Genomic DNA, 27130 nt, shown 5'->3' with positions numbered 1-27130 from the left:
ACGCCCCAAAATTCATCCTGGACCTCACCTTGAACACCCCCAAAGGCAGAGACGTCCCCAAAATTCATCCCTGGACCTCACCTTGAACACCCCCAAAGGCAGGGATGCCCCAAAATTCATCCCTGGACCTCACCTTGAACACCCCCAAAGGCAGAGACGTCCCCAAAATTCATCCCTGGACCTCACCTTGAACACCCCCAAAGGCAGGGATGCCCCAAAATTCATCCTGGACCTCACCTTGAACACCCCCAAAGGCAGGGATGCCCCAAAATTCATCCTGGACCTCACCTTGAACACCCCAGAAGGCAGCAATGCCCCCAAAATTCATCCTGGACCTCACTTTGAACACCCCCAAAGGCAGGGACACCCCAAAATTCACCCACGAGCCCCCCAAACTCACCGGTGACCCCTCCTGAAGTCCCCAAATCTCCAAACCCACCCATGAACCCAACAGTTGGTGCCTCCAACTCTTCTTGACCCCTCCCAGAACAAAAATCACCCCAAAATTCACCCCTGAACGTCACCTTGACCCTCTCCCAAAGCCAAGGACCCCCCCAAATTCCCCCTGGCACCCCCTGGAACTGACCCTGAGCCCCCCCCCAGCGCCGCCGGCTCTCGGTGCTCCCCCACCCCCGATTTTTCACCCCAATTTCCCACCCCCGGCCACCCCAAATTTTGCCCCCTCAGGTGAAATCCGGGTTCTTCCACGAGAGCGACTCCAAGGCCGTGGCCAAATCCATCCGGGACCGGCTGGCGCTGGTGCGGAAGACGCGGGAGAGGAAGCAGCAGGCGGAGAACCGGGGGGGCCCCGAGAGCCGGGGGGGCCCCGAGAGCCGGGGGGGCCCCGAGAGCGAGGACACCGAGGTGGATCAGCACCTGCGGGAGCAGCCCCCGCCCGGCCCCGGTGAGACCCCCAAAACTGCCCTCGGCCCCCCAAAAATGTCCCCGGTGAGACCCCCAAAATGTCCCCGGTGAGACCCCCAAAACTGCCCCCAGCCCCCCAAAAATGTCCCCGGTGAGACTCCCAAAACTGCCCCTGGCCCCCCAAAACTGCCCTCGGTGAGACCCTGGCCCCCCAAAACTGCCCCCAGTGAGACCCCCAAAACTGCCCCCAGCCCCCCAAAAATGTCCCTGGTGAGACCCCAGACCCCCAAAACTGCCCCCAGCCCCCTGAAATTACCCCCAGCTCCCCAAAACTGCCCCCGGCCCCCCAAAACTGCCCCCAGTGAGACCCCTTGGCTGACCCCGGACCCCCAAAACTGCCCCCAGTGAGACCCCGGCCCCTCAAAACTGCCCCCAGCCCCCTGATATTACGCCCAGCTCCCCAAAACTGCCCCCCGTGAGACCCCCGGGCTGCCCCTGGACCCCCAAAACTGCCCCTAGTGAGGCCTCTGGGCTGCTCCCGGACCCCCAAAACTGCCCCCAGCCCCCTGAAATTACCCCCAGCTCCCCAAAACTGCCCCCACCCCCTCAAACTGCCACCCCTACCATGGTGAGACCCCCTCAAAACTGCCCCCAGCCCCCAAAACATGAACCCCCTGCCCCCAGTGAGACCCCTGGGCTGCCTCCAACCCCCAAAACTGCCCCCAAAACTGCCCTCAGTGAGACCCCCAAAACTGCCCCTCTTCCCTCAGCGATGCCCCCAAAACTGCCCCCAAAACTGCCCCCAACCCCCAAAACTGCCCCCAAAACTGCCCCCCTGTCCTCAGCGATGCCCCCAAAACTGCCCCCAACTCCCAAAACTGCCCCCAAAACTGCCCCCAAAACTGCCCCCAACCCCCAAAACTGCCCCCAAAACTGCCCCCCTGCCCTCAGCGATGCCCCCAAAACTGCCCCCAACCCCCAAAACTGCCCCCAAAACTGCCCCCAAAACCGCCCCCCTGCCCTCAGCGATGCCCCCAAAACTGCCCCCAACCCCCAAAACTGCCCCCAAAACTGCCCCCAAAACCGCCCCCCTGCCCTCAGCGATGCCCCCAAAACCGCCCCCAACCCCCAAAACTGCCCCCTGCCCCTGTGAGCCCCCCCAGTGACCCCCCCCCCTCCCTCCCCACAGCCGAGGGGCTCCCGGACATTGGCCCCCCCCCGGACGGCCCCGCGGCGCCGGAGCCGCAGCTCTGGGGGTACCCCCAGGACGGGGCGGCCCCCCCGGTGCCACCAGCGGTAAGTGCCCGTCACGCTGGGGGGTCCTGGGGGGTCCTGAGGGGGTCCTGGGGGGGTCCGGACCCCCCCACCCCTCGCCACCACCCCGTGTCCTGCAGGTGACCCAGGGGACCGAGGGGACGTCGGAGGACGGCGCCGGAGGGGCCACCCTGGAGGCACCCGAGGGGGAGCCGGGGGTTGGCATCGCCTGCGGCTGCGGGGGGGGCGCGGTGGCAGCGGGGTCACAGCCACAGGTGGCACCTGGGGCACCGGGGCCGGGGGTGGCACCGGGAGCGGCAGCGGGGGTGACAGCGGCTCCTGGAGTGCCACCGGCGCAAGGGGCGGCACCTCCCGCGGGAATGGCACCGGCCTCGGCGGTGACAGCGGCTCTGGGGGTGCCACCAACCCACGGGATGCCACTGGCCCCGGGGGTGGCACCGGCCCAAGGGATGCCAGCGGCTCTGGGGGTGCCACCGGCCCAAGGGGTGCCACCCGGTCCAGGAGCGCCACCCCCACCTGGGATGCCACCGCAGCTGGTCCCCATCGTGCGCCTGCAGCCGGGCCCTGGAATGCCACCGACAGCCCCCGGGATGCCACCGGGTCCAGGAATGCCACCACCATCCGGGATGCCACCAGCCCAGGGGATGCCACTGCAGCCAGTACCCACCGTGCAGCCACAGCTGGTGCCAGGGATGCCACCAGTGCTGGGGATGTCACCAGCTCTGGGGCTGCCACCGGCTCCAGGGATGCCACCAACTGTTGGGATGTCACCAGCCCCGGGGATGCCACCGCTGCCCGTCCTGCCACCGGTCATGGCGATGCCAGCAGCCCCAGAGATGCCACCATCATCTGTGATGCCACCGGCCATGGGAATGCCACCGGCCATGGGAATGCCACCAGCTCAAGGGATGCCACCAGCCCCAGAGATGCCACCGGCCATGGGGATGCCACCGGCCATGGCGATGCCACCAGCCCAAGGGATGCCACCAGCCCCAGAGATGCCATCATCATCCATGATGCCACCGGCCATGGTGATGCCACCAGCCCCAGAGATGCCACCAGCCATGGGGATGCCACCAGTCCAAGGGATGCCACCTCCACCCATGATGCCACCAGCCCAAGGGATGCCACCAGCCCAAGGGATGCCACCAGCACCAGAGATGCCACCGGCCATGGCGATGCCACCAGCCCAAGGGATGCCACCTCCATCCATGATACCGCCAGCCCAAGGGATGCCACCTCCACCCATGATGCCACCAGCCCCGGGGCTGCCACCTCCATCTGTGCTGCCACCAGCCATGGTGATGCCACCAGCCCCAGGGGTGCCACCAACTCCAGAGCCGCCACCGCCGTCCCCGATGCCGCCAGGCCCAGGAATGCCACCAGCCACGGCGATGCCGCCGGCCCCAGAGATGCCACCGCCATCCCCGACGCCACAGCCCGGCCCCGAGGACCCCTCGGTGCCCGCCGAGGCCGCCGCGTCCCTGCTGCGCGTCCCCGACGTCCCCGAGGCGCCGCGTGCCCGGCAGCAGCGCCGCGCCTCGTGCCAGCGCCCTGCCCGCTTCCAGCTGACCGTGCTGCAGGTCGGGGGCACGGCCGGGGGCCGGGGGGCCCGTGGGGCCGGCTGGGCACGGACCGAGTGTCCCCCCCCTGCCCCCCAGGTGTCCTCGGCCGGGGACAACACGGTGGAGTGCCAGCTGGAGACCCACGACAGCAAGATGGTCACCTTCAAGTTCGACGCCGACGGGGACGCGCCCGAGGACATCGCCTGCTACATGGTGCCCTCCCCCCACCCGCCCTGGCCCCTCCCCAGGCCCTGTCCCCCTCCCCAGCCCGTGTCCCCTCCCCCAGTCCGTGTCCCCCTCCCCAATCCGTGCCCCCTCCCCAATCCATGTCCCCTCCCTAGTCCGTGTCCCCTCCCCAATCCATGTCCCCCTCCCCAGCCCGTGTCCCCTCCCCAATCCGTGTCCCCCTCCCCATCCATGTCCCCTCCCCAGCCCGTGTCCCCTCCCAAATCTGTGTCCCCTCCCCAATCCATGTCACCCCCTCCATGTCCCCCTCCCCAATCCGTGTCCCCTCCCCAATCCGTGTCCCCCTCCCCAGTCCGTGTCCCCTCCCCAATCCGTGTCCCCTCCCAAATCTGTGTCCCCCCAGTGTGTCCCCTCCCCAATCCATGTCACCCCCTCCATGTCCCCCTCCCCATCCATGTCCCCCTCCCCAGTCCCTGTCCCCTCCCCATCCGTGTCCCCCTCCCCAGCCCGTGTCCCCCTCCCCATCCATGTCCCCTCCCCAGCCCGTGTCCCCTCCCAAATCTGTGTCCCCTCCCAAATCTGTGTCCCCTCCCCAATCCATGTCACCCCCTCCATGTCCTCTCCCCAATCCATGTCCCCCTCCCAAATCCGTGCCCCCTCCCAAATCCGTGCCCCCTCCCCAGTCCGTGTCCCCCTCCCCAGTCCGTGTCCCCCTCCCCATCCGTGTCCCCCTCCCCATCCATGTCCCCTCTCCAGCCCGTGTCCCCTCCCCAATCCGTGTCCCCCTCCCCAATCCATGTCACCCCCTCCGTGTCCCCCTCCCCATCCGTGTCCCCCTCCCCAGTCCGTGTCCCCCTCCCCAATCCATGTCACCCCCTCCGTGTCCCCCTCCCCATCCGTGTCCCCTCCCCAATCCGTGTCCCCTCCCAAATCTGTGTCCCCCCAGTGTGTCCCCTCCCCAATCCATGTCACCCCCTCCATGTCCCCCTCCCCATCCGTGTCCCCCTCCCCAGTCCGTGTCCCCCTCCCCATCCGTGTCCCCCTCCCCAGCCCGTGTCCCCCTCCCCATCCATGTCCCCCTCTCCAGCCCGTGTCCCCTCCCCAATCCGTGTCCCCCTCCCCAATCCATGTCACCCCCTCCGTGTCCCCCTCCCCATCCGTGTCCCCTCCCCATCCGTGTCCCCCTCCCCAATCCATGTCCCCCTCCCCATCCATGTCCCCCTCCCCATCCGTGTCCCCCCCCCCCCGTGTCCATCCCCGATCCGAGTCCCTCCCTCCTCAACCCACGCCCCCCCCCCAATCTGTGTCCCCCCCCCCGCAGGTCGAGGACAACTTTGTGCTCGAGGGGGAGCGGGACAAGTTCGTGGAGGAGCTCAAGGCCATCGTGGCGCAGGCCCGGGGGCTCCTCGGGACCCCCGCCCCGGACCCCCAGGTGCTCCCCCTCCCTCCCCGGACTCCCCCCTGACCCTCCCCAGACCACGAACCCCCCCCCCCACTGACCCCCCCAATGTGTCTCCCCCAGGTGGGACCCCCGGAGCCGGCAGCGGGTGGTGAGTAGCGGGAGAGGGGAGGGGGCTGGGGTCGCCCCCCACCCGCTGACCCCTCGCCACCGCCCCCCCCTCCCCCAGGTGAAGGCCCCCCCCAATCGTCACCCGTGGGGCGCTGGAGGTTCTGCATCAACCGAACCATCCGGAACCGCGAGGCCACCGGTGCGTCCCCAGGGCCGGGGGGACGGGGGGGGGGGGGGACACGGACCCGGACCCGCCACCGCCCCCCCGGCACCGGGGGTGTCACCCCCACCCCATCCCTGACCGGGGTGTCCCCTCCCCGCAGGCCCCGGGGGACCCCCGCCCGCCCGGAGAGCCCCGGGGACGTCCCAGGGGGGTCCCCCGGGGCCGGGGACAGAGGAGAGCGGAGGAGCGCCGGAGCAGGACGGGCCGGCGGGGCTGGACACGGGGGTCCCCAAAGCCCGGGATGTCCCCGAGGGCCAGGGCTCGGCTGTCCCCAAGGCCGAGGAGCTCGGTGTCCCCCAAGCAGCGGGGACAGTTGCCACCGGCCCTCGGGAGGTGGCAGAGCCCGCGGCGCCAGAGGGGATCGAGCCCGAGCCCCGAGATCCGGGGGCTCCCCGAGGAAGCGTCCCCAGCCCTGGGGAGCAGGAGGGAGCCGGGCGCCCGGACGTGGCTGTGCCCAAAGGCCCGGAGCCCGATGGCCACCGAGGAGCAGAGCCCCTCGTCCCTGGGCACGCGGAGCCGGCCGTCCCCCAGGGACAGGGGACAGTGGCCACCGGCCCGTGGGACACGGAACCGGCCGTGCCCGACCCCCCCGAGCCGGACTTGTCCCTGGAGCCAGTGACCGCCGTCACCGGAGCCCCGGAGCCAGGTGACCCCCAAGGACTGGGGACATTCGTCACCGGCCCTTGGGGACAGGAGGGACCCCCGGGACCAGAGGTGAGTGACCGCGCCCCAAGAGCTGGACAGCCCCGAGCTCTGGGTGGCCTCCCGTCCCCAAGGCCTCGGTGGCCCTCAAGGACCAGAGGCCACTGTCCCCAAGCCCAGAATTTTGGTGTCCCCCAAACCCAAGCCCCAAGACCTCGGTGTTCCCTGAAGACCAGGAGTGACCGGTCCCAACCCCAGGACCGCCCTGTCCCCCACACCCCGAGTCCTCGGTGTCCCTGAACCCCAAACCCCAACATCCCAATGACCCCACAAGCCCAGCCCCAAGACCTCGATGACCCCAAGCCCGACCCCTCATGCTCCTGATGTCCCTCTAACCTCAAGGTCTCAGTGTCCCCCAAACCCAAAACCCCGATGTCCCCCAAAACCCCGAGACCTTGATGATCCCAGGCTCCCAGCCCCCCGTGTTCCCCCAATCCCAAAACCTCGGCGTCCCCAAACCCCCAAGACCCCGCGGAGCCCCGTGTCCCCTGGCCGCGCTGACGCCCTGTTCCTGTTCCCATTCCCGTTCCCATCCCATTCCTGTTCCTGTTCCCATTCCCGTTCCCATCCCATTCCTGTCCTGTTCCCATTCCTGTTCTCACCTCCGCCCCCATTCCCATCCCATTCCCACCCCCATTCCCCATTCTCATCCCTGTTCCCATTCCCGCCCCCATTCCCATTCCCCATTCCCACCCCCATTCCCATTCCATTCCCATCCCCATTGTTGCCATTTGCATTCCCATCCCCATTCCCTCCCCCATTCCTCATCCCATCCCATCCCATCCCATTCCCACCCCCATTCCCACCCCATCCCATCCCATCCCATTCCCGTTGCCATTCCTGTTCCCATTCCTATTCTCATCCCATTCCCATACCATCCCTGTTCCCATTCCCACCCCCATCCCACCCCGTTCCCATCCCCATCCCATCCCCACCCCCGTTTCCATTCCCATTCTCACCCCTGTTCCTGTTCCCACCCCCATCCCCGTTCCCATTCCCACTCCCACCCCTGTTCCCATTCCCATTCTCATTCCCATCCCATCCCATCCCATTCCCACCCCCGTTCCCATTCCCATTCCCACCCGTTCCATTCCCATTCCCACCCCTGTTCCCATTCTCATCCCATTTCCATTCCCATCCCATCCCATCCCCACCCCTATTCCCACCCCCACCCCCATTCCTGTTCCCATTCCCATCCCATTCCCATCCCATCCCATCCCGTTCCTGTTCCCATTCCCATCCCATCCCATCCCATCCCATCCCATCCCATCCCATCCCATCCCATCCCATTCCTGTTCCCATTCCCACCCCCATACCATTTCCATTCCCGTCCCATCCCATTCCCATTCCCATTCCCATTCCCATTCCCATTCCCATCCCACTCCCACCCCCACTCCCATTCCCATTCCCATCCCCATCCCATCCCCATCCCATCCCCATCCCATCCCCATCCCATTCCCATCCCATTCCCATCCCATTCCCATCCCATCCCATCCCCATCCCATTCCCATCCCATTCCCATCCCATTCCCATCCCATTCCCATCCCATCCCATTCCCATCCCATTCCCATCCCATTCCCATCCCATTCCCATCCCATTCCCATCCCATCCCATCCCATTCCCATCCCATTCCCATCCCCATCCCATCCCATTCCCATCCCATCCCATCCCATTCCCATTCCCATCCCACTCCCACCCCCATCCCATCCCATCCCATCCCGTTCCCGTTCCGGTTCCCACCCCCCACAGGCAGCGCCGCCCCCCGCCCGCCCCCCGCCCGTGGGGGGGGGTTTCCCTCTGGGGCTCTGCCCCCGCCTGCGCAGCCCCCGCAAGGGCTGGGGCCGCCGCCTCAAGAGCTGGGCCCGGCGCCTGCGCCCCCCCGCCGGGGGGGGGGACCCCCACACAGGTACGGGGGCACCCCGAAACCGCGGGGAGCCCTAAACCTAAACCTAAACCCCGCCTGTGCCCCCCGTGTACCCCTAAACCCTGCCTGTGTACCCCTAAACCCCGCCTGTGCCCCCCGTGTACCCCTAAACCCCGCCTGTGTACCCCTAAACCCCGCCTGTGCCCCCCCGTGTACCCCTAAACCCCGCCTGTGCCCCCCGTGTACCCCTAAACCCCATCTGTGTACCCCTAAACCCCGCCTGTGCCCCCCGTGTACCCCTAAACCCCGCCTGTGTACCCCTAAACCCCGCCTGTGCCCCCCGTGTACCCCTAAACCCCGCCTGTGTACCCCTAAACCCCGCCTGTGCCCCCCCGTGTACCCCTAAACCCCGCCTGTACCCCTAAACCCCGCCTGTGCCCCCCATGTACCCCTAAACCCCGCCTGTGTACCCCTAAACCCCGCCTGTGCCCCCCATGTACCCCTAAACCCCGCCTGTACCCCTAAACCCCGCCTGTGTACCTCTAAACCCCGCCTGTGCCCCCCGTGTACCCCTAAACCCCATCTGTGCCCCCCATGTACCCCTAAACCCCGCCTGTACCCCTAAACCCCGCCTGTGTACCCCTAAACCCCGCCTGTGCCCCCCGTGTACCCCTAAACCCCATCTGTGTACCCCTAAACCCCGCCTGTGCCCCCCGTGTACCCCTAAACCCCGCCTGTGTACCCCTAAACCCCGCCTGTGCCCCCCGTGTACCCCTAAACCCCGCCTGTGTACCCCTAAACCCCGCCTGTGCCCCCCCGTGTACCCCTAAACCCCGCCTGTACCCCTAAACCCCGCCTGTGTACCCCTAAACCCCGCCTGTGCCCCCCGTGTACCCCTAAACCCCACCTGTGCCCCTAAACCCCGCCTGTGCCCCCCGTGTACCCCTAAACCCCGCCTGTGTACCCCTAAACCCCGCCTGTGCCCCCCGTGTACCCCTAAACCCCATCTGTGTACCCCTAAACCCCGCCTGTGCCCCCCGTGTACCCCTAAACCCCACCTGTGCCCCTAAACCCCGCCTGTGCCCCCCGTGTACCCCTAAACCCCGCCTGTGTACCCCTAAACCCCGCCTGTGCCCCCCGTGTACCCCTAAACCCCGCCTGTGTACCCCTAAACCCCGCCTGTGCCCCCCATGTACCCCTAAACCCCACCTGTGCCCCTAAACCCCGCCTGTGCCCCCCGTGTACCCCTAAACCCCGCCTGTGCCCCTAAACCCCGCCTGTGCCCCCGTGTACCCCTAAACCCCGCCTGTGTACCCCTAAACCCCACCTGTGCCCCCCGTGTACCCCTAAACCCCGCCTGTGCCCCCCGTGTACCCCTAAACCCCGCCTGTGTACCCCTAAACCCCACCTGTGCCCCCCGTGTACCCCTAAACCCCGCCTGTGTACCCCTAAACCCCGCCTGTGCCCCCCCGTGTACCCCTAAACCCCGCCTGTACCCCTAAACCCCGCCTGTGCCCCCCGTGTACCCCTAAACCCCGCCTGTACCCCTAAACCCCGCCTGTGCCCCCCGTGTACCCCTAAACCCCACCTGTGCCCCCCATGTACCCCTAAACCTCACCTGTGTACCCCGTGTACCCCTAAACCCCGCCTGTGCCCCCCGTGTACCCCTAAACCCCACCTGTGCCCCCCATGTACCCCTAAACCCCGCCTGTACCCCTAAACCCCACCTGTGCCCCCCATGGGATCCATCTGTGCCCCCCCGTGTACCCCCAAACCCCACCTGTGTGCCCCTAAACCCCACCTGTGCCCCCCATGTACCCCTAAACCCCGCCTGTACCCCTGTGTACCCCTAAACCCCGCCTGTGCCCCCCACGTACCCCCATGGGATCCATCTGTGCCCCCCATGTGCCCCCCATGTGCCCCCCATTTACACCCCCTGTGTGCCCCCCTGTGCCCCCCATGTGCCCCCCATTTACACCCCCTGTGTGCCCCCCTGTGCCCCCCATGTGCCTCCCATTTGCACCCCCCATGTGCCCCCCCATTCACACCCCCCTGTGCCCCCCGTGTGCCCCCCTGTGCCCCCTATTTACACCCCCCCTGTGCCCCCCTGTGCCCCCCATTCACACCCCCCTGTGCCCCCCGTGTGCCCCCCTCTGCCCCCCATTTACACCCCCCTGTGCCCCCCTGTGCCCCCCATTTACACCCCCCTGTGCCCCCCATTCACACCCCCCTGCGCCCCCCTGTGCCCCCCATTTACACCCCCCTCTGCCCCCCATTTACACCCCCCTGTGCCCCCCTGTGCCCCCCATTTACGCCCCCCCCCCATCCCGCAGAGGAGCCGGAGGAACTCGGGGACCCCCCAAGGCGAGGCCGCTGCCAGGTGGGTGTTGGGGACCCCAAAGTGCCCTGGGGACCCCCCCCAAACGACCCGTGGGAGCCCCCAAAAACCTCCAGTGACCCCAAATCTGCCCCTGGGACCCCAAAACTGCCCCAGGGACCCCCCCAAAAACCTACAGCGACCCCAAATCTGCCCCGGGACCCCAAAACTGCCCCAGGGACCCCCCCCAAAAACCTACAGTGACCCCAAATCTGCCCCTGGGACCCTAAAACTGCCCCAGGGACCCCCCAAAAACCTACAGTGACCCCAAATCTGCCCCTGGGATCCCCCCAAAAACCTACAGCGACCCCAAATCTGCCCCTGGGATCCCCCCAAAAACCTACAGTGACCCCAAATCTGCCCCTGGGACCCCAACACTGCCCCAGGGATCCCCCCAAAAACCTACAGTGACCCCAAATCTGCCCCTGGGACCCTAAAACTGCCCCAGGGACCCCCCCAGAACTGCCCCAGAGCCCCCCAAACTGCCCCAAGGGACCCCCCAAACTTCCCCAGGGACCCCAGAACTGCCCCAGAGACCCCAAAGTGCCCCAGAGACCCCCCCAAAATGCCCCAAGGACCCCTCCAAACTGCCCCAAGGGACCCCCAAAATGTCCCAAGGACCCCAGAACTGCCCCAGAGACCCCAAAGTGCCCCAGGGACCCCCCAGACTGCCCCAGAGACCCCCCCAAACAGCCTCAGGGACCCCCAAAGTGCCCCAGGGACCCCCAAAATGTCCCAAGGACCCCAGAACTGCCCCAGAGACCCCCCCCAAACTGCCCCAGGGACCCCAGAACTGCCCCAGAGATCCCCAAAGTGCCCCAGAGACCCCCAAACTGCCCCCAGAGACCCCAAATCACACCCAAGGCCCCCTCCCAACCCCCCCAAATCCCCCCCCTCCCAACCCCCATCCATCTCCTGTCACCCCCACCCTCCCCACAGCCGCCCCCCGAACTCCCCGACCCCGAGGGCGACTGGGGGGGCCCCAGCTCGGGCAGCGAGAGTGGGGGGCTGGGGGGACCCCCGCACCCCCCCGGGGCCCCCCTGCTCCCCCCGGGGTCCCCCGAGACCCCCCTGAGCAGCGACGGCGACTCGGAGCCCGAGGACGAGGCCCTGCGGGAGCAGCTGCGGCGGCTGCGGGAAAAGTGAGTGGGGGGCTTCTGGGGGGGGGATTGGGGGGTGCTGGAGGGGTTTGGGGGGATTTGGGGACCTCCCCCGGACCCCCTCAGGCACATCCAGGAGGTGCTGGAGCTGCGGGTGCGGCAGGACTGGGAGTCGTGGGGGGAGTTTGGGGGTCCCGAGGAGGTTTTGGGGGGATTTGGGGAGGTTTAGAGGGGGTTTGGGGGTCCCGAGGAGGTTTTGGGGGGAATTTGGGGAGGTTTAGAGGGGGTTTGGGGGTCCCGAGGAGGTTTTGTGGGAGTTTGGGGGGGATTTTGGGGGTCCCGAGGAGGTTTTGGGAGGATCTGGGGAGGTTTAGAGGGGGTTTGGGGCGTCCCGAGGAGGTTTTGGGGGGTCCCGAGGAGGTTTTGGGGCGGTTTGAGGAGGTTTTGGGGAGGTTTAGAGGGGGATTGTGGGTCCCGAGGAGGATTTTGGGGGGCATTTGGGGGATTTGGGGACCCCCCCGGACCCCCTCAGGCACATCCAGGAGGTGCTGGAGCTGCGGGTGCGGCAGGACTGGGAGTCCTGGGGGGAATTTGGGGGTCTCGAGGAGGTTTTGGGGGGCATTTGGGGGGATTTGGGGAGGTTTTGAGGGGATTTTGGGGGTCCCGAGGAGGTTTTGGGGGGAATTTGGGGAGGTTTAGAGGGGGTTTGGGGGGTCCCGAGGAGGTTTTGGGGAGGTTTAGAGGGGGTTTGGGGGGTCCCGAGGAGGTTTTGGGGGGACTTTGGGGAGGTTTAGAGGGGGTTTGGGGGGTCCTGAGGAGGTTTTGGGGCGGTTTGAGGAGGTTTTGGGGAGGTTTAGAGGGGGTTTGGGGGGTCCCGAGGAGGTTTTGGGGCGGTTTGAGGAGGTTTTGGGGAGGTTTAGAGGGGGTTTGGGGGTCCCGAGGAGGTTTTGGGGGAGTTTGGGGGGGATTTTGGGGGTCCCGAGGAGGTTTTGGGAGGATCTGGGGAGGTTTAGAGGGGGTTTGGGGGTCCCGAGGAGGTTTTGGGGGGTCCCGAAGAGGTTTTGGGGCGGTTTGAGGAGGTTTTGGGGAGGTTTAGAGGGGGATTGTGGGTCCCGAGGAGGATTTTGGGGGGCATTTGGGGGATTTGGGGACCCCCCCTGGGCCCCCTCAGGCACATCCAGGAGGTGCTGGAGCTGCGGGTGTGGCAGGACTGGGAGTCCTGGGGGGAATTTGGGGGTCCCGAGGAAGTTTTGGGGGGCATTTGGGGAGGTTTAGAGGGGGTTTGGGGCGTCCCGAGGAGGTTTTGGGGGGTCCCGAGGAGGTTTTGGCGAGGTTTAAAGGGGGATTGTGGGTCCCGAGGAGGATTTTGGGGGGCATTTGGGGGATTTGGGGACCCCCCCGGACCCCCTCAGGCACATCCAGGAGGTGCTGGAGCTGCGGGTGTGGCAGGACTGGGAGTCCCGGGGGGAATTTGGGGGTCCCGAGGAAGTTTTGGGGGGCATTTGGGGGGATTTGGGGAGGTTTAGAGGGGATTTTGGGGGTCCCGAGGAGGTTTTGGGGGGAGTTGGGGAGGTTTTGAGGGGATTTTGGGGGTCCCGAGGAGGTTTTGGGGGTAACTTGGGGAATTTGGGGAGGTTTTGAGGGGATTTTGGGGGTCCCGGGGAGGTTTTCGGGGGGGGTTGGGGGGGATTTGGGGACCCCCCCCAGGCACATCCAGGAGGTGCTGGAGCTGCGGGCGCGCCAGGACCGGGAGCTGCACCGGCGGCTCCCGGGGGGATTTTGGGGGTCCCGGGGGGATTTTGGGGGTCCCGGGGAGCTTTCGGGGGTCCCGGGGAGGTTTCGGGGGGTCCCGGGCAGGTTTTGGGGGTCCCGGGCAGGTTTTGGGGACCCTCTGTGCCCCCCCAGACACATCCAGGAGGTGCTGGAGCTGTGGGCGCGCCAGGACCGGGAGCTGCACCGGCGGCTCCTGGGGGGATTTTGGGGGTCCTGGGGGGATTTTGGGGGTCCCGGGGAGCTTTCGGGGGGTCCCGGGCAGGTTTTGGGGGTCCCGGGCAGGTTTTGGGGACCCTCTGTGCCCCCCCAGACACATCCAGGAGGTGCTGGAGCTGCGGGCGCGCCAGGACCGGGAGCTGCGGGAGCTGCACCGGCGGCTCCGAGCCCTCAAAGAGGCCCGGGGGGACCCCCCGAAATGGGGAGGGGGCGGCGGGACCCCCCCCCAGCGCGGCCTCGGGGCTTCCCCGCGGCGGCCTCGGGGGGCCCGGGCGAGAGGGCGGGGCCGGGGCGCGGCCCTGACAGGTTTGGGGTGAAAAGAGGGGATTTTGGGGTCCGGGGGGGGGGTTTGGGGTGTAAAGGGGGGGATTTTGGGGTGTGAAGGGGGGATTTTGGGGTGTGAAGAGGGGATTTGGGGTGTGAAGGGGGTGTTTTGGGGTGTGAAGAGGGGATTTGGGGTGTGAAGGGGGGATTTGGGGTGTAAAGAGGGGGGGTTGAGGTTCGAAGGGGGGTTTTGGGGTGCAAAGAGGGGGTTTTGGGGTGTGAAGGGGGGTTTGGGGTGTAAACGGGGGATTTGGGGTGTGAAGAGGGGGCTTTGGGGTGGGAAGGGGGGATTTGGGGTGTAAAGAGGGGGATTTGCGGTGCAGAAGGGGGATTTGGGGTGTGAAGAGGGGGCTTTGGGGTGGGAAGGGGGGATTTGGGGTGTGAAGAGGGGGGTTTGGGGTGTGAAGGGGGATTTTGGGGTGTAAAGAGGGGGTTTTGGGGTGTAAAGGGGGGATTTTGGGGTGTAAAGAGGGGGTTTTGGGGTTCAAAGGGGGGATTTTGGGGTGCAAAGGGAGGGTTTTCGGGTGCAAAGGGAGGATTTGGGGTCGAAGGGAGGGTTTAGGGGTGCAAAGGGAGGATTTTGGGGTTGAAGGGAGGGTTTTGGGGTCGAAGGCAGGATTTGGGGTGCAAAGGGGGGATTTGGGGTCGAAGGGAGGATTTGGGGTGCAAAGGGGGGATTTGGGGTCGAAGGGAGGATTTGGGGTGCAAAGGGAGGATTTTGGGGTGCGAAGGGAGGATTTTGGGGTGCAAAGGGAGGATTTGGGGTGCAAAGAGGGGATTTTGGGGTGCAAAGGGAGGGTTTTGGGGTCGAAGGCAGGATTTGGGGTGCAAAGGGGGGATTTGGGGTCGAAGGGAGGATTTGGGGTGCAAAGGGGGGATTTGGGGTCGAAGGGAGGATTTGGGGTGCAAAGGGAGGATTTAGGGGTGCAAAGGGAGGATTTTGGGGTGCAAAGGGGGGATTTGGGGTCGAAGGGAGGATTTGGGGTGCAAAGGGAGGATTTAGGGGTGCAAAGGGAGGATTTTGGGGTGCAAAGAGGGGGTTTCGGGGTGCGAGCATTTTCAGGCTGCCCGAGGGGCTTTTTTGGGCCGCTCCTTGGTTTGGGGTGCAGGGGCAGATTTTGGGGTGCAGGCTTTGGGCAGCTCTGGGGTAGGGAATTTTGGGGTGCGGGTGGAACTTGGGGCACCTCCCCCTCCCCCCTCCCTTTACCAAACTCCCCTCCCCCACCCGCAGAGGCCTCCCCTCCCTCCCCGGGCCCCCCAAAAAAGGGGCTCTTCACCGACGACCTGCACCGGCTGGTGGATGAGTGGGTTCAGGACACGGCGCGGGCCCAGGTGGGTGGGTGGGGCACTTTTGGGGGGCTGGGGGGGATTTTGGGGGGGACTGGGAGGATTTTTGGGGGGGCTGGAGGGGCCTGCACCCCATTTTTGGGAGGTTGGGGGCATTTTTGGGGGGTCCTGCATCCCATTTTTGGGGGGTTGGGGGGGTTTTTGGGGGGCTGGAGGGGCCTGCACCCCATTTTTGGGGGGTTGGGGGGATTTTGGGGGGTCCTGCATCCCATTTTTGGGGGGTTGGGGGGATTTTTGGGGGGCTGGAGGGGCCTGCACCCCATTTTTTAGGGGGTTGGGGGGGTTTTTTGGGGGGCTGGGGGGATTTTTGGGGGGGCTGGAGGGGACTGCACCCCATTTTTGGGGGGTTGGAGGCATTTTTGGGGGGTCCTGCATCCCATTTTTGGGGGTTGGGGGGGTTTTCGGGGGCTGGGAGGATTTTTGGGGGGGCTGGAGGGGCCTGCACAACATTTTTGGGAGGTTGGGGGCATTTTTGGGGGGTCCTGCATCCCATTTTTGGGGGGTTGGGGGGGTTTTTGGGGGGCTGGGGGGATTTTTGGGGGGCTGGAGAGGCCTGCACCCCATTTTTGGGGGGCTGGGGGGGATTTTTGGGGGCCTGGAGGGGCCTGCACCCCATTTTTTAGGGGGTTGGGGGGGGTTTTGGGGGGCTGGGGGGATTTTTGGGGGGGCTGGAGGGGCCTGCACCCCATTTTTGGGGGGTTGGGGGCATTTTTGGGGGTCTGGGGGGACTTTTGGGGGGTCCTGCACCCCATTTTTGGGGGTCTGGGGGGGATTTTGGGGGATCTGGGGGCATTTTTGGGGGTCTGGGAGGATTTTTGGAGGGTCCTGCACCCCATTTTTGGGGGTCTGGGGGGACTTTTGGGGGTCTGGGAGGATTTTTGGGGGGTCCCGAACCCCATTTTTGGGGGTCTGGGGGGACTTTTGGGGGGTCCTGCACCCCATTTTTGGGGGTCTGGGGGGGATTTTTGGGGGCCTGGGGGGATTTTTGGTGGGTCCTGCACCCCATTTTTGGGGGTCTGGGAGGATTTTTGGGGGTCCTGCACCACATTTTTGGGGGGTTGGGGGGGATTTTTGGGGGTCTGGGAGGACTTTTGGGGGTCTGGGGGGATTTTTGGGGGATCCTGCACCCAATTTTTGGGGATCTGGGGAGGACTTTTGAGGGTCTGGGGGGGATTTTTGGTTGGTCCTGAACCCCATTTTTGGGGGTCTGGGGGCATTTTTGGGGATCTGGGGGGGACTTTTGGGGGGTCCCGAACCCCATTTTTGGGGGTCTGGGGGAGATCTTTAGGGCCTGGGATGGCCCCCACACTCCTTTTTTTTGGGGTGGGGGGGGGGGGAAGGGCTCTTTACCCCCTTTTTTTTTTGGAGGGAGGGGGAGGGGCTGAGGGGGGAGGGGGACCCCCCAAAACCTGACCCTCCCCTCCCCCCCCTCCCCCCCCCCAGGCCACCTCCTCGTGGGTCTCCACCCTGCGCGGCGCCCGCGGGACCCCCCCGAAAATGGGGGGAGCTGCCCCCCCCCCAAACCCGCCCTGCGCGGGGGGGGCAGCCCCCTCCCCCCGGGGGCCGAGTGAGGAGGGGTCCCAGGACCCCCCCAAACCCCTCCCCCCCAATTTTGGGTCGTGCCCCCCCCCCCCTCAAAAAAAAAAAAAAAAAATCCCAATTTTGCCCCCCGCCCCCCAAAATCGCTTTGTTTCACCCCAAAATCCCCCCCCTTCCCCCTCCCCATTGGGTGACCCCAAATTTCCAGCCCCAAAATCCCCTCGTTTCACCCCAAAATTCCCCCTATTTTGGGGCCTGGCTCCCTGCCCTGGTGTGACTCCTATTGATGGCCCCAAATTCCCTTATTTTACCCTCAAATTGCCCCAAATTCCCCTTTTTTTTTTGCCCCCCTCCCCCATGGGCTGAACCCACTCAATTCAACCCCAAAATCCCCTTTTTAGGGTACAGGATCCCCCCCCTCCCAGCCCCTCCCCCAATTTCCGGCCCCAAACCCATCTCATTTTCACCCCAAATCCCCCCTTTTTGGTTCCACCTGCCTCCAATCCCTTTTCTGCCCCAAAATCGCCTCATTTCACCCCAAAAAATCCCTTTTTTAGGGGCCTATTTCCCCATTTTCACTTTCTGACCCCAAAATCACCTCATTTCACCCCAAAAATCCCATTTTTTGTGGCCTTTCCCTCTCCCTTTTTCACTTTCTGACCCCAAAATCTCCTCATTTCACCCCAAAAATCCCTTTTTTGGGGTCTTCTCCTCCCCCTTTTTCACTTTCTGCCCCCAAAATCGCCTCATTTCACCCCAAAAATCCCTTTTTTGTGGCCTTCCCCTCCCCCCTTTTCACTGATCCCAAAATCGCCTCATTTCACCCCAAAAATCCCCTTTTTTAGGGCCTAGCTCCCCCTTTTTCACTTTCTGACCCCAAAATCTCCTCATTTCACCCCAAAAATCCCTTTTTTGTGGCCTTCCCCTCCCCCTTTTTCACTGACCCCAAAATCGCCTCATTTCACCCCAAAAATCCCCTTTTTTGGGGCCTATCTCCCCCTTTTCACTTTTTGACCCCAAAATCTCCTCATTTCACCCCAAAAATCCCTTTTTTCATGGCCTATCTCCCCTTTTTCACTTTCTGACCCCAAAATCGCCTCATTTCACCCCAAAACTCCCTTTTTTGTGGTCTATCTCCCCTTTTTCAATTTCTGACCCCAAAATCTCCTCATTTCACCCCAAAACTCCCTTTTTTTGTGTCCCACCCACCCCTTTTGGAGGTGACCCCGATTTTCTGCCCCAAATCCCCTTCTTTTACCCCCAAAATCCCCTTTTTTGGACCTTCCCCCCCTGCATGAGGTGACCCCATTTTTTAGCCCCAAAATCGCCTCATTTCACCCAAAAAATCCCCCTTTTTAGGGCCTAGCTCCCCCTTTTTCAATTTCTGACCCCAAAATCTCCTCATTTCACCCCAAAACCCCCTTTTTTAGGGGCCTTCCCCTCCCCCTTTTTCATTTCTGACCCCAAAATCTCCTCATTTCACCCCAAAATTCCCATTTTTTGTGGCCTTTCCCTCCCTCTTTTTCCCTTTCTAACCCCAAAATCGCCTCATTTCACCCCAAACCCCCCTTTTTTAGGGCCTCGCTCCCCTTTTTTTACCCCTCCCATGACATCACCCCACTTTTCGCTCCTCAAATCTCCTCATTTCACCCCAAAAGTCTCTTTTAGGGCCTCCCCTTCCCCCCTCAGGCTCTCCCCCCAATTTTCAGCCCCAAAATCTCCTCATTTCACCCCAAACCCCCTTTTTTAGGGCCTAGCTCCCCCTTTTTCACTTTCTGACCCCAAAATCGCCTCATTTCACCCCAAAACTCCCCTTTTTTGGGGCCTATCTCCCCTTTTTCACTTTCTGACCCCAAAATCGCCTCATTTCACCCCAAAACTCCCATTTTTAGGGCCTAGCTCCCCTTTTTCTCTTTCTGACCCCAAAATCGCCTCATTTCACCCCAAAACTCCCCTTTTTTAGGGCCTAGCTCCCCCTTTTTCAATTTCTGACCCCAAAATCACCTCATTTCACCCCAAAACTCCCCTTTTTTGGGGCCTATCTCCCCCTTTTCACTTTCTGACCCCAAAATCGCCTCATTTCACCCCAAAACTCCCCTTTTTTTGGGGCCTATCTCCCCTTTTTCACTTTCTGACCCCAAAATCGCCTCATTTCACCCCAAAACTCCCATTTTTAGGGCCTCGCTCCCCTTTTTTTACTCCTCCCATGACATCACCCCACTTTTCGCTCCTCAAATCTCCTCATTTCACCCCAAAAGTCTCTTTTAGGGCCTCCCCTTCCCCCCTCAGGCTCTCCCCCTCAATTTTCAGCCCCAAAATCTCCTCATTTCACACCAAAAAAAGAAACCCCAATTTTTTAGGGCCTGTCGCTCTTTTTGCCCCCACACGAAGCCCCCCCCAACTTTGAACCCCTAAACGGCCTCGTTTCGCCCCAAAACACAAACGGTTCAACCCCAAACCTCTCACCCTCCTCCTCCTTTGTCCGAAAATTGCTTTGTTTCTCCCCAAAACACCTCAAGACCCCCAAATTCCCCAAAACCCCTCACAGGCCGGGAATTCCTCACGGCAGAGGGGAGCTGGCTGTACTGGCTGTACTGGTGCCCCACCCCCTCCATACTGGGCGTACTGGTGCCCCACCCCCTCCATACTGGTCGTACTGGTGCCCCACCCCCTCCCTCATCCCTCCCCCACCCCCCCAGCCCATTTTTTGGGTCATTTTGTCGTGTTTTCCACTCATCTACCTCACCCCTTCACCAGCCAGCGAGCTTTCGGGGTGAATTCACGGGTGTTCTGGTTCGAGAGGGTGGGGGAAGGCGTTTCATTCGCGGGGGAAATTGTTAAAAAGCGCGAAAAAAGAGAAAAAAAAAAATCCTAAAATTTAAGAAATAAAAGCGTGGCTGGTGCGCGCCACTCCCAAAATGGCGGCCGGCTCGCCACACTCAAGATGGCGGCCGAGCCACCCTCCACACTCAATAGGGCGACGGCGTCGCCACTCCCAAGATGGCGGCTCCGCCCCCCCCACCTCACCGCACACCCAATAGGGGCGTTCCGTCCTTCCCAAAATGGCGCCCGCGCCCTTCCCAAGATGGCGGCGCGACGCGGCCAAAATGGCGTCAGGGCCCCGCCCTCTCCCTCCCCGTTTCCGCGTTTGAATAAAACTTTCCCGGGCGGCCGGAGCGCGCAGAGGCCGCGGCGGCGGCGGCAGCACCGGGCCCGGGCCGGGAGCGGCGGCGGCGAGCGGGCGGCGGCGGAGGAGCGGCCTCCAGAAGCGCCGGGCCTGGCCGGGGCGGGCTGCGGCCTAGTCGGGAGGTGGCGGCTGGGGGGGGGGGTGCCGCAGGCCTCGCGGCGTCCCGCAGGCCTCGAGAGGGTCCCGCTGGCCTTGGTGGGGGGTCGGGGGCTTTTTGGGGCTCCCGAAAGCTTTTGGGGGGTCCCGCGAGCCTTTGGAGGATCTCGGGGACCCCCCAGCGCGGGGGGAAGGGGCGGCCGGGACCTCACAGAGCCCGTGAGGGGCCCCCGGGCCCCGCGGCCCTTTTGGGGGTCCCCGGAGCCTCCAGGCCCCTCTGAGGGTGGCCCTGGGCCCCATAGAGCGGGCGGTGGGGCCCTGTGGGCGTTTTTTGGGGGGCTCTGCGCCCTACAGACCCTCGGGGGGGGGTCCCAGACCCCCGGTGACCCTGGGAGGGGTCTCCCACCACCTCTAGAGCCTTTTGGGGGGGCTCTTAGGCCTCCATAAATTCTTTCGGAGGGACCCCAAGGCTCCAGAGGCCTTTTTGGGGTGCTCCCGGCCCGTAGCGGGTTTTTTTTGGGGGGGGGGGGAGAGGGGGGGTTGTGCCCCCCAATTGCCCGATTTGGGGGGTTTGGGGGTGTTTTTAGGGGGTCCCCTGTAGAGCAGTTGTGGGGCTTTTTTTTGGGGGGGGGGAAGGTGTTTTTTGGGTTGGTTTTTTTGGGGGGGAGGGGGGGAGAGTTTAGAGGCTGTTTTGGGTGGGGGGTTTTTTTTGGGGGGGGGGGTCGGGGTAGATTTTGGGGGTCCGGAGAGCAGCGGGCGGATGTCCCGGGCCGGGGGGGGGGGTCCGTAGGGGTCCGTAGGGGTCGGGGGTGCCCCGGGGGGCCCGGCCATGGCCTCGGTGCCCGTGTACTGCCTGTGCCGCCTGCCCTACGACGTGACCCGCTTCATGATCGAGTGCGACGGCTGCCAGGACTGGTTCCATGGCAGGTGCGACTGGGAGGCACTGGGAGGCATCTGGGGGGGACTGGGAGGTACTGGGAGGCATCTGGGGTGGACTGGAAGGCGTTGGGGGGTACTGGGAAGCACTGGGAGAAGTCTGGGAGGCATCTGGGAAGGACTGGGAGGGACTGGGACAAGTCTGGGAGGCATCTGGGGTGGACTGGGAGGTATTGGGAGGTATCTGGGAAGGATTGGGAGGTATTGGGGGGTACTGGGAAGCACTGGGAGAAGTCTGGGAGGCATCTGGGAAGGACTGGGAGGGACTGGGAGGTACTGGGAGGCATCTGGGGTGGACTGGGAGGTACTGGGAGGCATCTGGGGTGGACTGGGAGAAGTCTGGGAGGCATCTGGGAGGGCCCGGGACAAGTCTGGGAGGCACTGGGAGGCATCTGGGGTGGACTGGGAGGCGTTGGGGGGTACTGGGGTGGACTGGCAGAAGTCTGGGAGGCATCTGGGAAGGACTGGGAGGCACTGGGACAAGTCTGGGAGGCACTGGGAGGCATCTGGGGTGGACTGGGAGGCGTTGGGGGGTACTGGGAAGGACTGGGAGAAGTCTGGGAGGCATCTGGGAGGCACTGGGAGGGACTGGGACAAATCTGGGACGCATCTGGGGTGTACTGGGAGGCATCTGGGGGGTACTGGGAAGGACTGGGAGAAGTCTAGGAGAGACTGGGACAAATCTGGGAGGCATCTGGGGGGTGCTGGAAGGGACTTGGGGGGTACTGGGAAGGACTGGGAGGCATCTGGGAAGGACTGGGAGGGACTTGGGAGGCATCTGGGAAGGACTGGGAGGCATCTGGGGTGTGCTGGAAGGGACTTGGCGGGTACTGGGAAGGACTGGGAGAAGTCTGGGAGACACTGGGAGGCACTGGAGTGTACTGGGAAGGACTGGGAGGCACTGGGGGGGACTGGAAGGGACTTGGCGGGTACTGGGAAGGACTGGGACAAGTCTGGGAGGCATCTGGGGTGTACTGGGAGGCATCTGGGGTGTACTGGGAGGCATCTGGGAAGGGCTTGGAGGCACTGGGGGGTACTGTGAGGGACTGGGAGGCATCTGGGGGGTACTGGGAGGGACTTGGGGGGTACTGGGAAGGACTGGGACAAGTCTGGGAGACATTGGGAAGGACTGGGAGGCACTGGGAGGGACTGGGACAAGTCTGGGAGGCATCTGGGGTGTACTGGGAGGTACTGGGAGGCATCTGGGGTGGACTGGGAGGCGTTGGGGGGTACTGTGAAGGACTGGGAGAAGTCTGGGAGGCACTGGGAGGGACTGGGACAAATCTGGGAGGCATCTGGGGGGTACTGGGAGGCACTGGGGGGTACTGGGAAGGACTGGGACAAGTCTGGGAGGCATCTGGGGTGTACTGGGAAAGACTGGGACAAGTCTGAGAAGCACTGGGAGGCATCTGGGGTGTACTGGGAAAGACTGGAACAACTCTGGGAGGCATCTGGGGGGTACTGGGAAAGACTGGGATAAGTTTGGGAAGGACTGGGAGAAGTTGGGGAGGCACTGGGGGGGTACTGGGACAAGGTTGGGGGGTGTTAGGGGGTACTGGGAAGAACCGGGATGAGTTTGGGGAGGACTGGGAGAAGTCTGAGAGGCACTGGAGGGGTACTGGGAAGGACTGGGAGGCATTGAGAGAAGTCCAGAGGTACTGGGAAGGGCTTGGGATGTACTGGGAAGGGTTTTGGGGGTACTGGAGGGTACTGGGAGGTACAAAGAGAGCTCTGGGGTGTGATGGGGTTACTGGGAGACACTGGGGGTTACTGGGGAGGTGCCTGGGGGCTACTGGGAGGCACTGGGAGTGACTGGGGAGGCACTGGGAGGCACTGGGAGTGACTGGGGGGTGCCTGGGAGTGACTGGGGGGTGCCTGGGAGTGACTGGGGGGTGCCTGGGAGTGACTGGGGAGGCACTGGGAGTGACTGGGGAGGCACTGGGAGTTACTGGGAGGCACTGGGAGTGACTGGGGGGGTGCCTGGTGGTTACTGGAAGGCACTGGGAGTTACTGGGGAGGCACTGGGAGTGACTGGAGGGGTGCCTGGTGGTTACTGGAAGGCACTGGGAGTTACCGCGGAGGCACTGGGAGTGACTGGGAGGCACTGGGAGTTACAGGGGAGATGCCTGGTGGTTACTGGGAGTTACAGGGGAGATGCCTGGTGGTTACTGGGAGTTACTGGGAGGCACTGGGAGTGACTGGGGTGTCCCCACAGCTGCGTGGGGGTGGAGGAGGAGGCGGCGGCCGAGATCGACCTTTACCACTGCCCCCAGTGCGCCGTGCTCAGGGGGCCCTCCGTCAGTGAGTGATACTGGGAGGGACTGGGAGGGACTGGGATGGACTGGGACAGGGGGCCCTCTGTCAGTGAGTGGCACTGGGAGGGACTGGGATGGACTGGGATGGGGGGACAGGGGGCCCTCCGTCAGTGAGTGGGACTGGGAGGGACTGGGAGGGACTGGGATGGGGGGACAGGGGGCCCTCCGTCAGTGAGTGGGACTGGGATGGACTGGGAGGAACTGGGAGGGACTGGGATGGGGGGATAGGGGGCCCTCTGTCAGTGAGTGGCACTGGGAGGGACTGAGATGGACTGGGATGGACTGGGATGGGTGTGGATGCTCTGGGTTCCCTGTGTCCCCACCGTGTCCCCCCCATTCCCGTGCCCCCCCTTGTGCCCCCCGTGCCCCCGTTCCCGTGCCCCATTCCCGTGCCCCCCCCATTCCTGTGCCTCCCTGTGCCCCCCATGCCCCCATTCCCGTGTCCCCCCATTGCTGTGCCCCATTGCCGTGCCCCCCTGTGCCCCCCATGCCCCCGTTCCCGTGCCCCGTTCCCGTGCCCCATTCCCGTGCCCCATCCCTGTGTCCCCCCATTCCTGTGCCCCCCATGCCTCCGTTCCCGTGCCCCATTCCCGTGCCTCCCGTGCCCCTGTTCCCGTGCCCCTCCCGTGCCCCATTCCTGTGTCCCCCCATTCCTGTGCCCCCCATGCCCCTGTTCCTGTGCCCCATTCCCTTGCCCCCATGCCCATTCCTGTGCCCCATTGCCATGTCCCCATGCCCCCGTTCCCGTGCCCCATTCCCTTGCCCCCATGCCTGTTCCCGTGCCCCATTCCCTTGCCCCCCCATTCCCTTGCCCCCGTGCCCCCCTCGTGCCCCATTCCCGTGCCCCCCATGCCCGTTCCCGTGCCCCATTCCTGTGCCCCCCATGCCCGTGCCCCATTCCCTTGCCCCCATGCCCCCGTTCCCGTGCCCCATTGCCGTGCCCCCCATGCCCCCGTTCCCGTGCCCCATTCCCGTGCCCCATTCCCGTGCCCCCCCCGTGCCCCATTGCCGTGCCCCCGCAGTGAAGCGGCGCCGAGGCCCCGCCAAGGCCCCTGAGCAGGACCCCGGGCGTCCGGCCCGGACTGGCAGTGCCCAGTTCATCCGGGAGCTGCGCGGGCGCACCTTCCCCAGGTGAGGGCAGGGCCGGTGCCAGGCGTGGGTCAGTGTCCGGTGTGAGTCAGTGTCCGGTGTGGGTCAGTGCCGGGCGTGGGTCAGTGCCAGGCGTGGGTCGGTGCCGGGCGTGGGTCATTGCCGGGCGTGGGTCATTGCCGGGCGTGGGTCGGTGCCGGGCGTGGGTCAGTGCCAGGCGTGGGTCGGTGCCGGGCGTGGGTCGGTGCCGGGTGTGGGTCAGTGCCAGGCGTGGGTCGGTGCTCGCTGTGGGTCAGTCCTGGGGGTGCCCAGGCCCCCCTGTGCCCCCCAGCACGGACCCGGTGCTGCTGCTGCCCTGGGGGACCCCGTGCATGGCCAGGGCTCGGGGGGTCCCTGTGGGAACTGGGGGTCCCTATGGGGGTCTGGGGTCCTGGGGGGTCCCCATGGGTACCGGTCACTCCCGGGGGGTGCCGGTCAGTCGCAGTGGGTGCCGGTCAGTCCCGGTGGGTGCCGGTCACTCCCGGTGGGTGCTGGTCAGTCGCAGTGGGTGCCGGTCACTCCCGGTGGGTGCCGGTCACTCCCAGTGGGTGCCGGTCAGTCCCAGTGGGTGCCGGTCACTCCCGGTGGGTGCTGGTCAGTCCCAGTGGGTGCCGGTCACTCCCGGGGGGTACTGGTCACTCCCAGTGGCTCTCCCTGCCACCCCAGTGCGGATGAGGGCCCAGTGCATGGTCAGGGGGTTCTGGGTGTGCCGGTCAGTCCCGGTGGGTGCCGGTCACTCCCAGTGGCTCTCCCTGCCCCCCCAGTGCGGACGAGGCGCTGCTGCGGCCCAGCGGGGCCCAGGGCATGGTCAGGGAGTTCTGGGTGCGCTGGTCAGTCCCAGTGGGTGCCGGTCAGTCCCAGTGGGTGCCGCTCACTCCCAGTGGGTGCCGGTCACTCCCGGTGGGTGCTGGTCACTCCCAGTGGGTGCCGGTCACTCCCGGTGGGTGCTGGTCACTCCCAGTGGGTCTCTCCGTGCCCTCCCAGTGCGGACAAGGTGCTGCTGCAGCCCAGCGGGGCCCAGTGCATGGTCAGGGGGTTCTGGGTGTGCCGGTCACTCCCGGTGGGTGCCGGTCACTCTCGGTGGGTGCCGGTCAGTCCCAATGGGTGCCGGTCACTCCCGGTGGGTGCCGGTCACTCCCGGTGGGTGCCGGTCACTCCCAGTGGGTGCCGGTCACTCCCAGTGGGTGCCGGTCACTCCCAGTGGCTCTCCCTGCCCCCCCAGTGCGGACGAGGTGCTGCTGCGGCCCAGCGGGGCCCAGCTGACCGTGGAGTACCTGGAGGAGAACAGCTTCAGCGTGCCCATCCTGGTGGCACGGCAGGAGGGGCTGGGCATGACCCTGCCCCCACCCTCCTTCACCCCCCGCGACGTCCTGCACCACGTGGGTGAGTCTGGGGGGGCTTCGGGGGGATTTTGGGGGGGTTTGGGGGTGTCGGGGGATCCCCATAACCCCATAATAGGGGCAGGGTCCCCCCTATCTCTTTGCTGCCCCAGTGACATCCTGGGGGGGGGGGTTGGAGGGTCCAGGGGGTCTGGGGGGTTCCCATTCAGGTTTTGGGGTGCATGGGAAGGTCTGGGGGGGCTTTGGGGGGGTTCTGGGGGGGTTTGGGGGTGTCTGGGGATCCCCATAACCCCATAATAGGGGCAGGGTCCCCCCTATCCCTTCAGTGCCCCAGTGACATCTTGGGGGGTTTTGAGGGGTCCAAGGGGTTTGGGGGGGTCTGGGGCGTCCCCATTCGGGTTTTGGGGTGCATGGGAAGGTCTGGGGGGGCTTTGGGGAGGTTTGGGGGCGTCTGGGGGTGTCGGGGGATCCCCATAACCCCACAATAGGGGCGGGGTCCCCCCTATCCCTTCAGTGCCCCAGTGACATCCTGGGGGGGTCCAAGGGGTTTGGGGGGGTCTGGGGTGTCCCCATTCAGGTTTTGGGGTGCATGGGAAGGTTTGGGGGGGTTTGGGGGTGTCGGGGGATCCCCACAACCCCATAACAGCAGCAGGGTCCCCCCTATCCCTTCAGTGCCCCAGTGACATCTTGGGGGGTTCTGGGGGGTCCCCATTCGGGTTTTGGGGTACCCAGGGAGGTTTGGGGTGGGTTTGTGGGGGGGGGTTTTGGGGTCCCCGAGTCCCCCTGAAGGTTTTGGGGTGCATGGGAGGTTCAGGGTGGGTTTGGGGGGGGGGGGCTCTGGGGGGGGTTTTGGGGTTTACAGGGAGGTTCAGGGGGGGTTTTGGGGTGCTCAGAGCAGCTCAGGGTGGGCTCTGGGGGGGTTTTGGGGTGTGCAGAGCAGCTCAGGGTGGATTTTGGGGGGGGTTTTGGGGTGCACAGAGCAGCTCAGGGTGGGTTTTTGGGGGGTTTTGGGGTGCACAGAGCAGCTCAGGGTGGATTTTGGGGGGGTTTTGGGGTGCACAGAGCGGTCTGGGGTGGATTTTGGGGGGGTTTTTGGGGTGCGCAGAGCAGCTCAGGGTGGGTTTTTGGGGGGTTTTGGGGTGCTCAGAGCGGCTCAGGGTGGATTTTGGGGTGCTCAGAGCAGCTCAGGGTGGGTTCTGGGGGTTTTTGGGGTGCACAGAGCGGCTCAGGGTGGATTTTGGGGTGCTCAGAGCAGCTCAGGGT

General features: G+C 64.8%; 1 protein-coding gene across 1 annotated transcript in view; it reads left to right on the top strand.

Annotated features, from left to right (window-relative positions):
* The first annotated feature begins 20956 nt into the window (after window positions 1-20956).
* The window catches only part of PHF8 (PHD finger protein 8), a 39126-nt gene continuing 32952 nt past the window's right edge, over window positions 20957-27130 (top strand). Inside the window, 4 exon segments of the mRNA XM_068998259.1 lie at window positions 20957-21075; window positions 23300-23385; window positions 24422-24530; window positions 25750-25910. Of these exon segments, the coding sequence (XP_068854360.1) occupies window positions 20978-21075; window positions 23300-23385; window positions 24422-24530; window positions 25750-25910 (454 nt within the window). The 5' untranslated portion in view covers window positions 20957-20977.

This window comes from Aphelocoma coerulescens, chromosome 31 (assembly GCF_041296385.1).
Source record: "Aphelocoma coerulescens isolate FSJ_1873_10779 chromosome 31, UR_Acoe_1.0, whole genome shotgun sequence".
In the NCBI taxonomy this organism is placed as follows: domain Eukaryota; kingdom Metazoa; phylum Chordata; class Aves; order Passeriformes; family Corvidae; genus Aphelocoma; species Aphelocoma coerulescens.
This window is presented reverse-complemented; position numbering and strand designations above follow the sequence as displayed.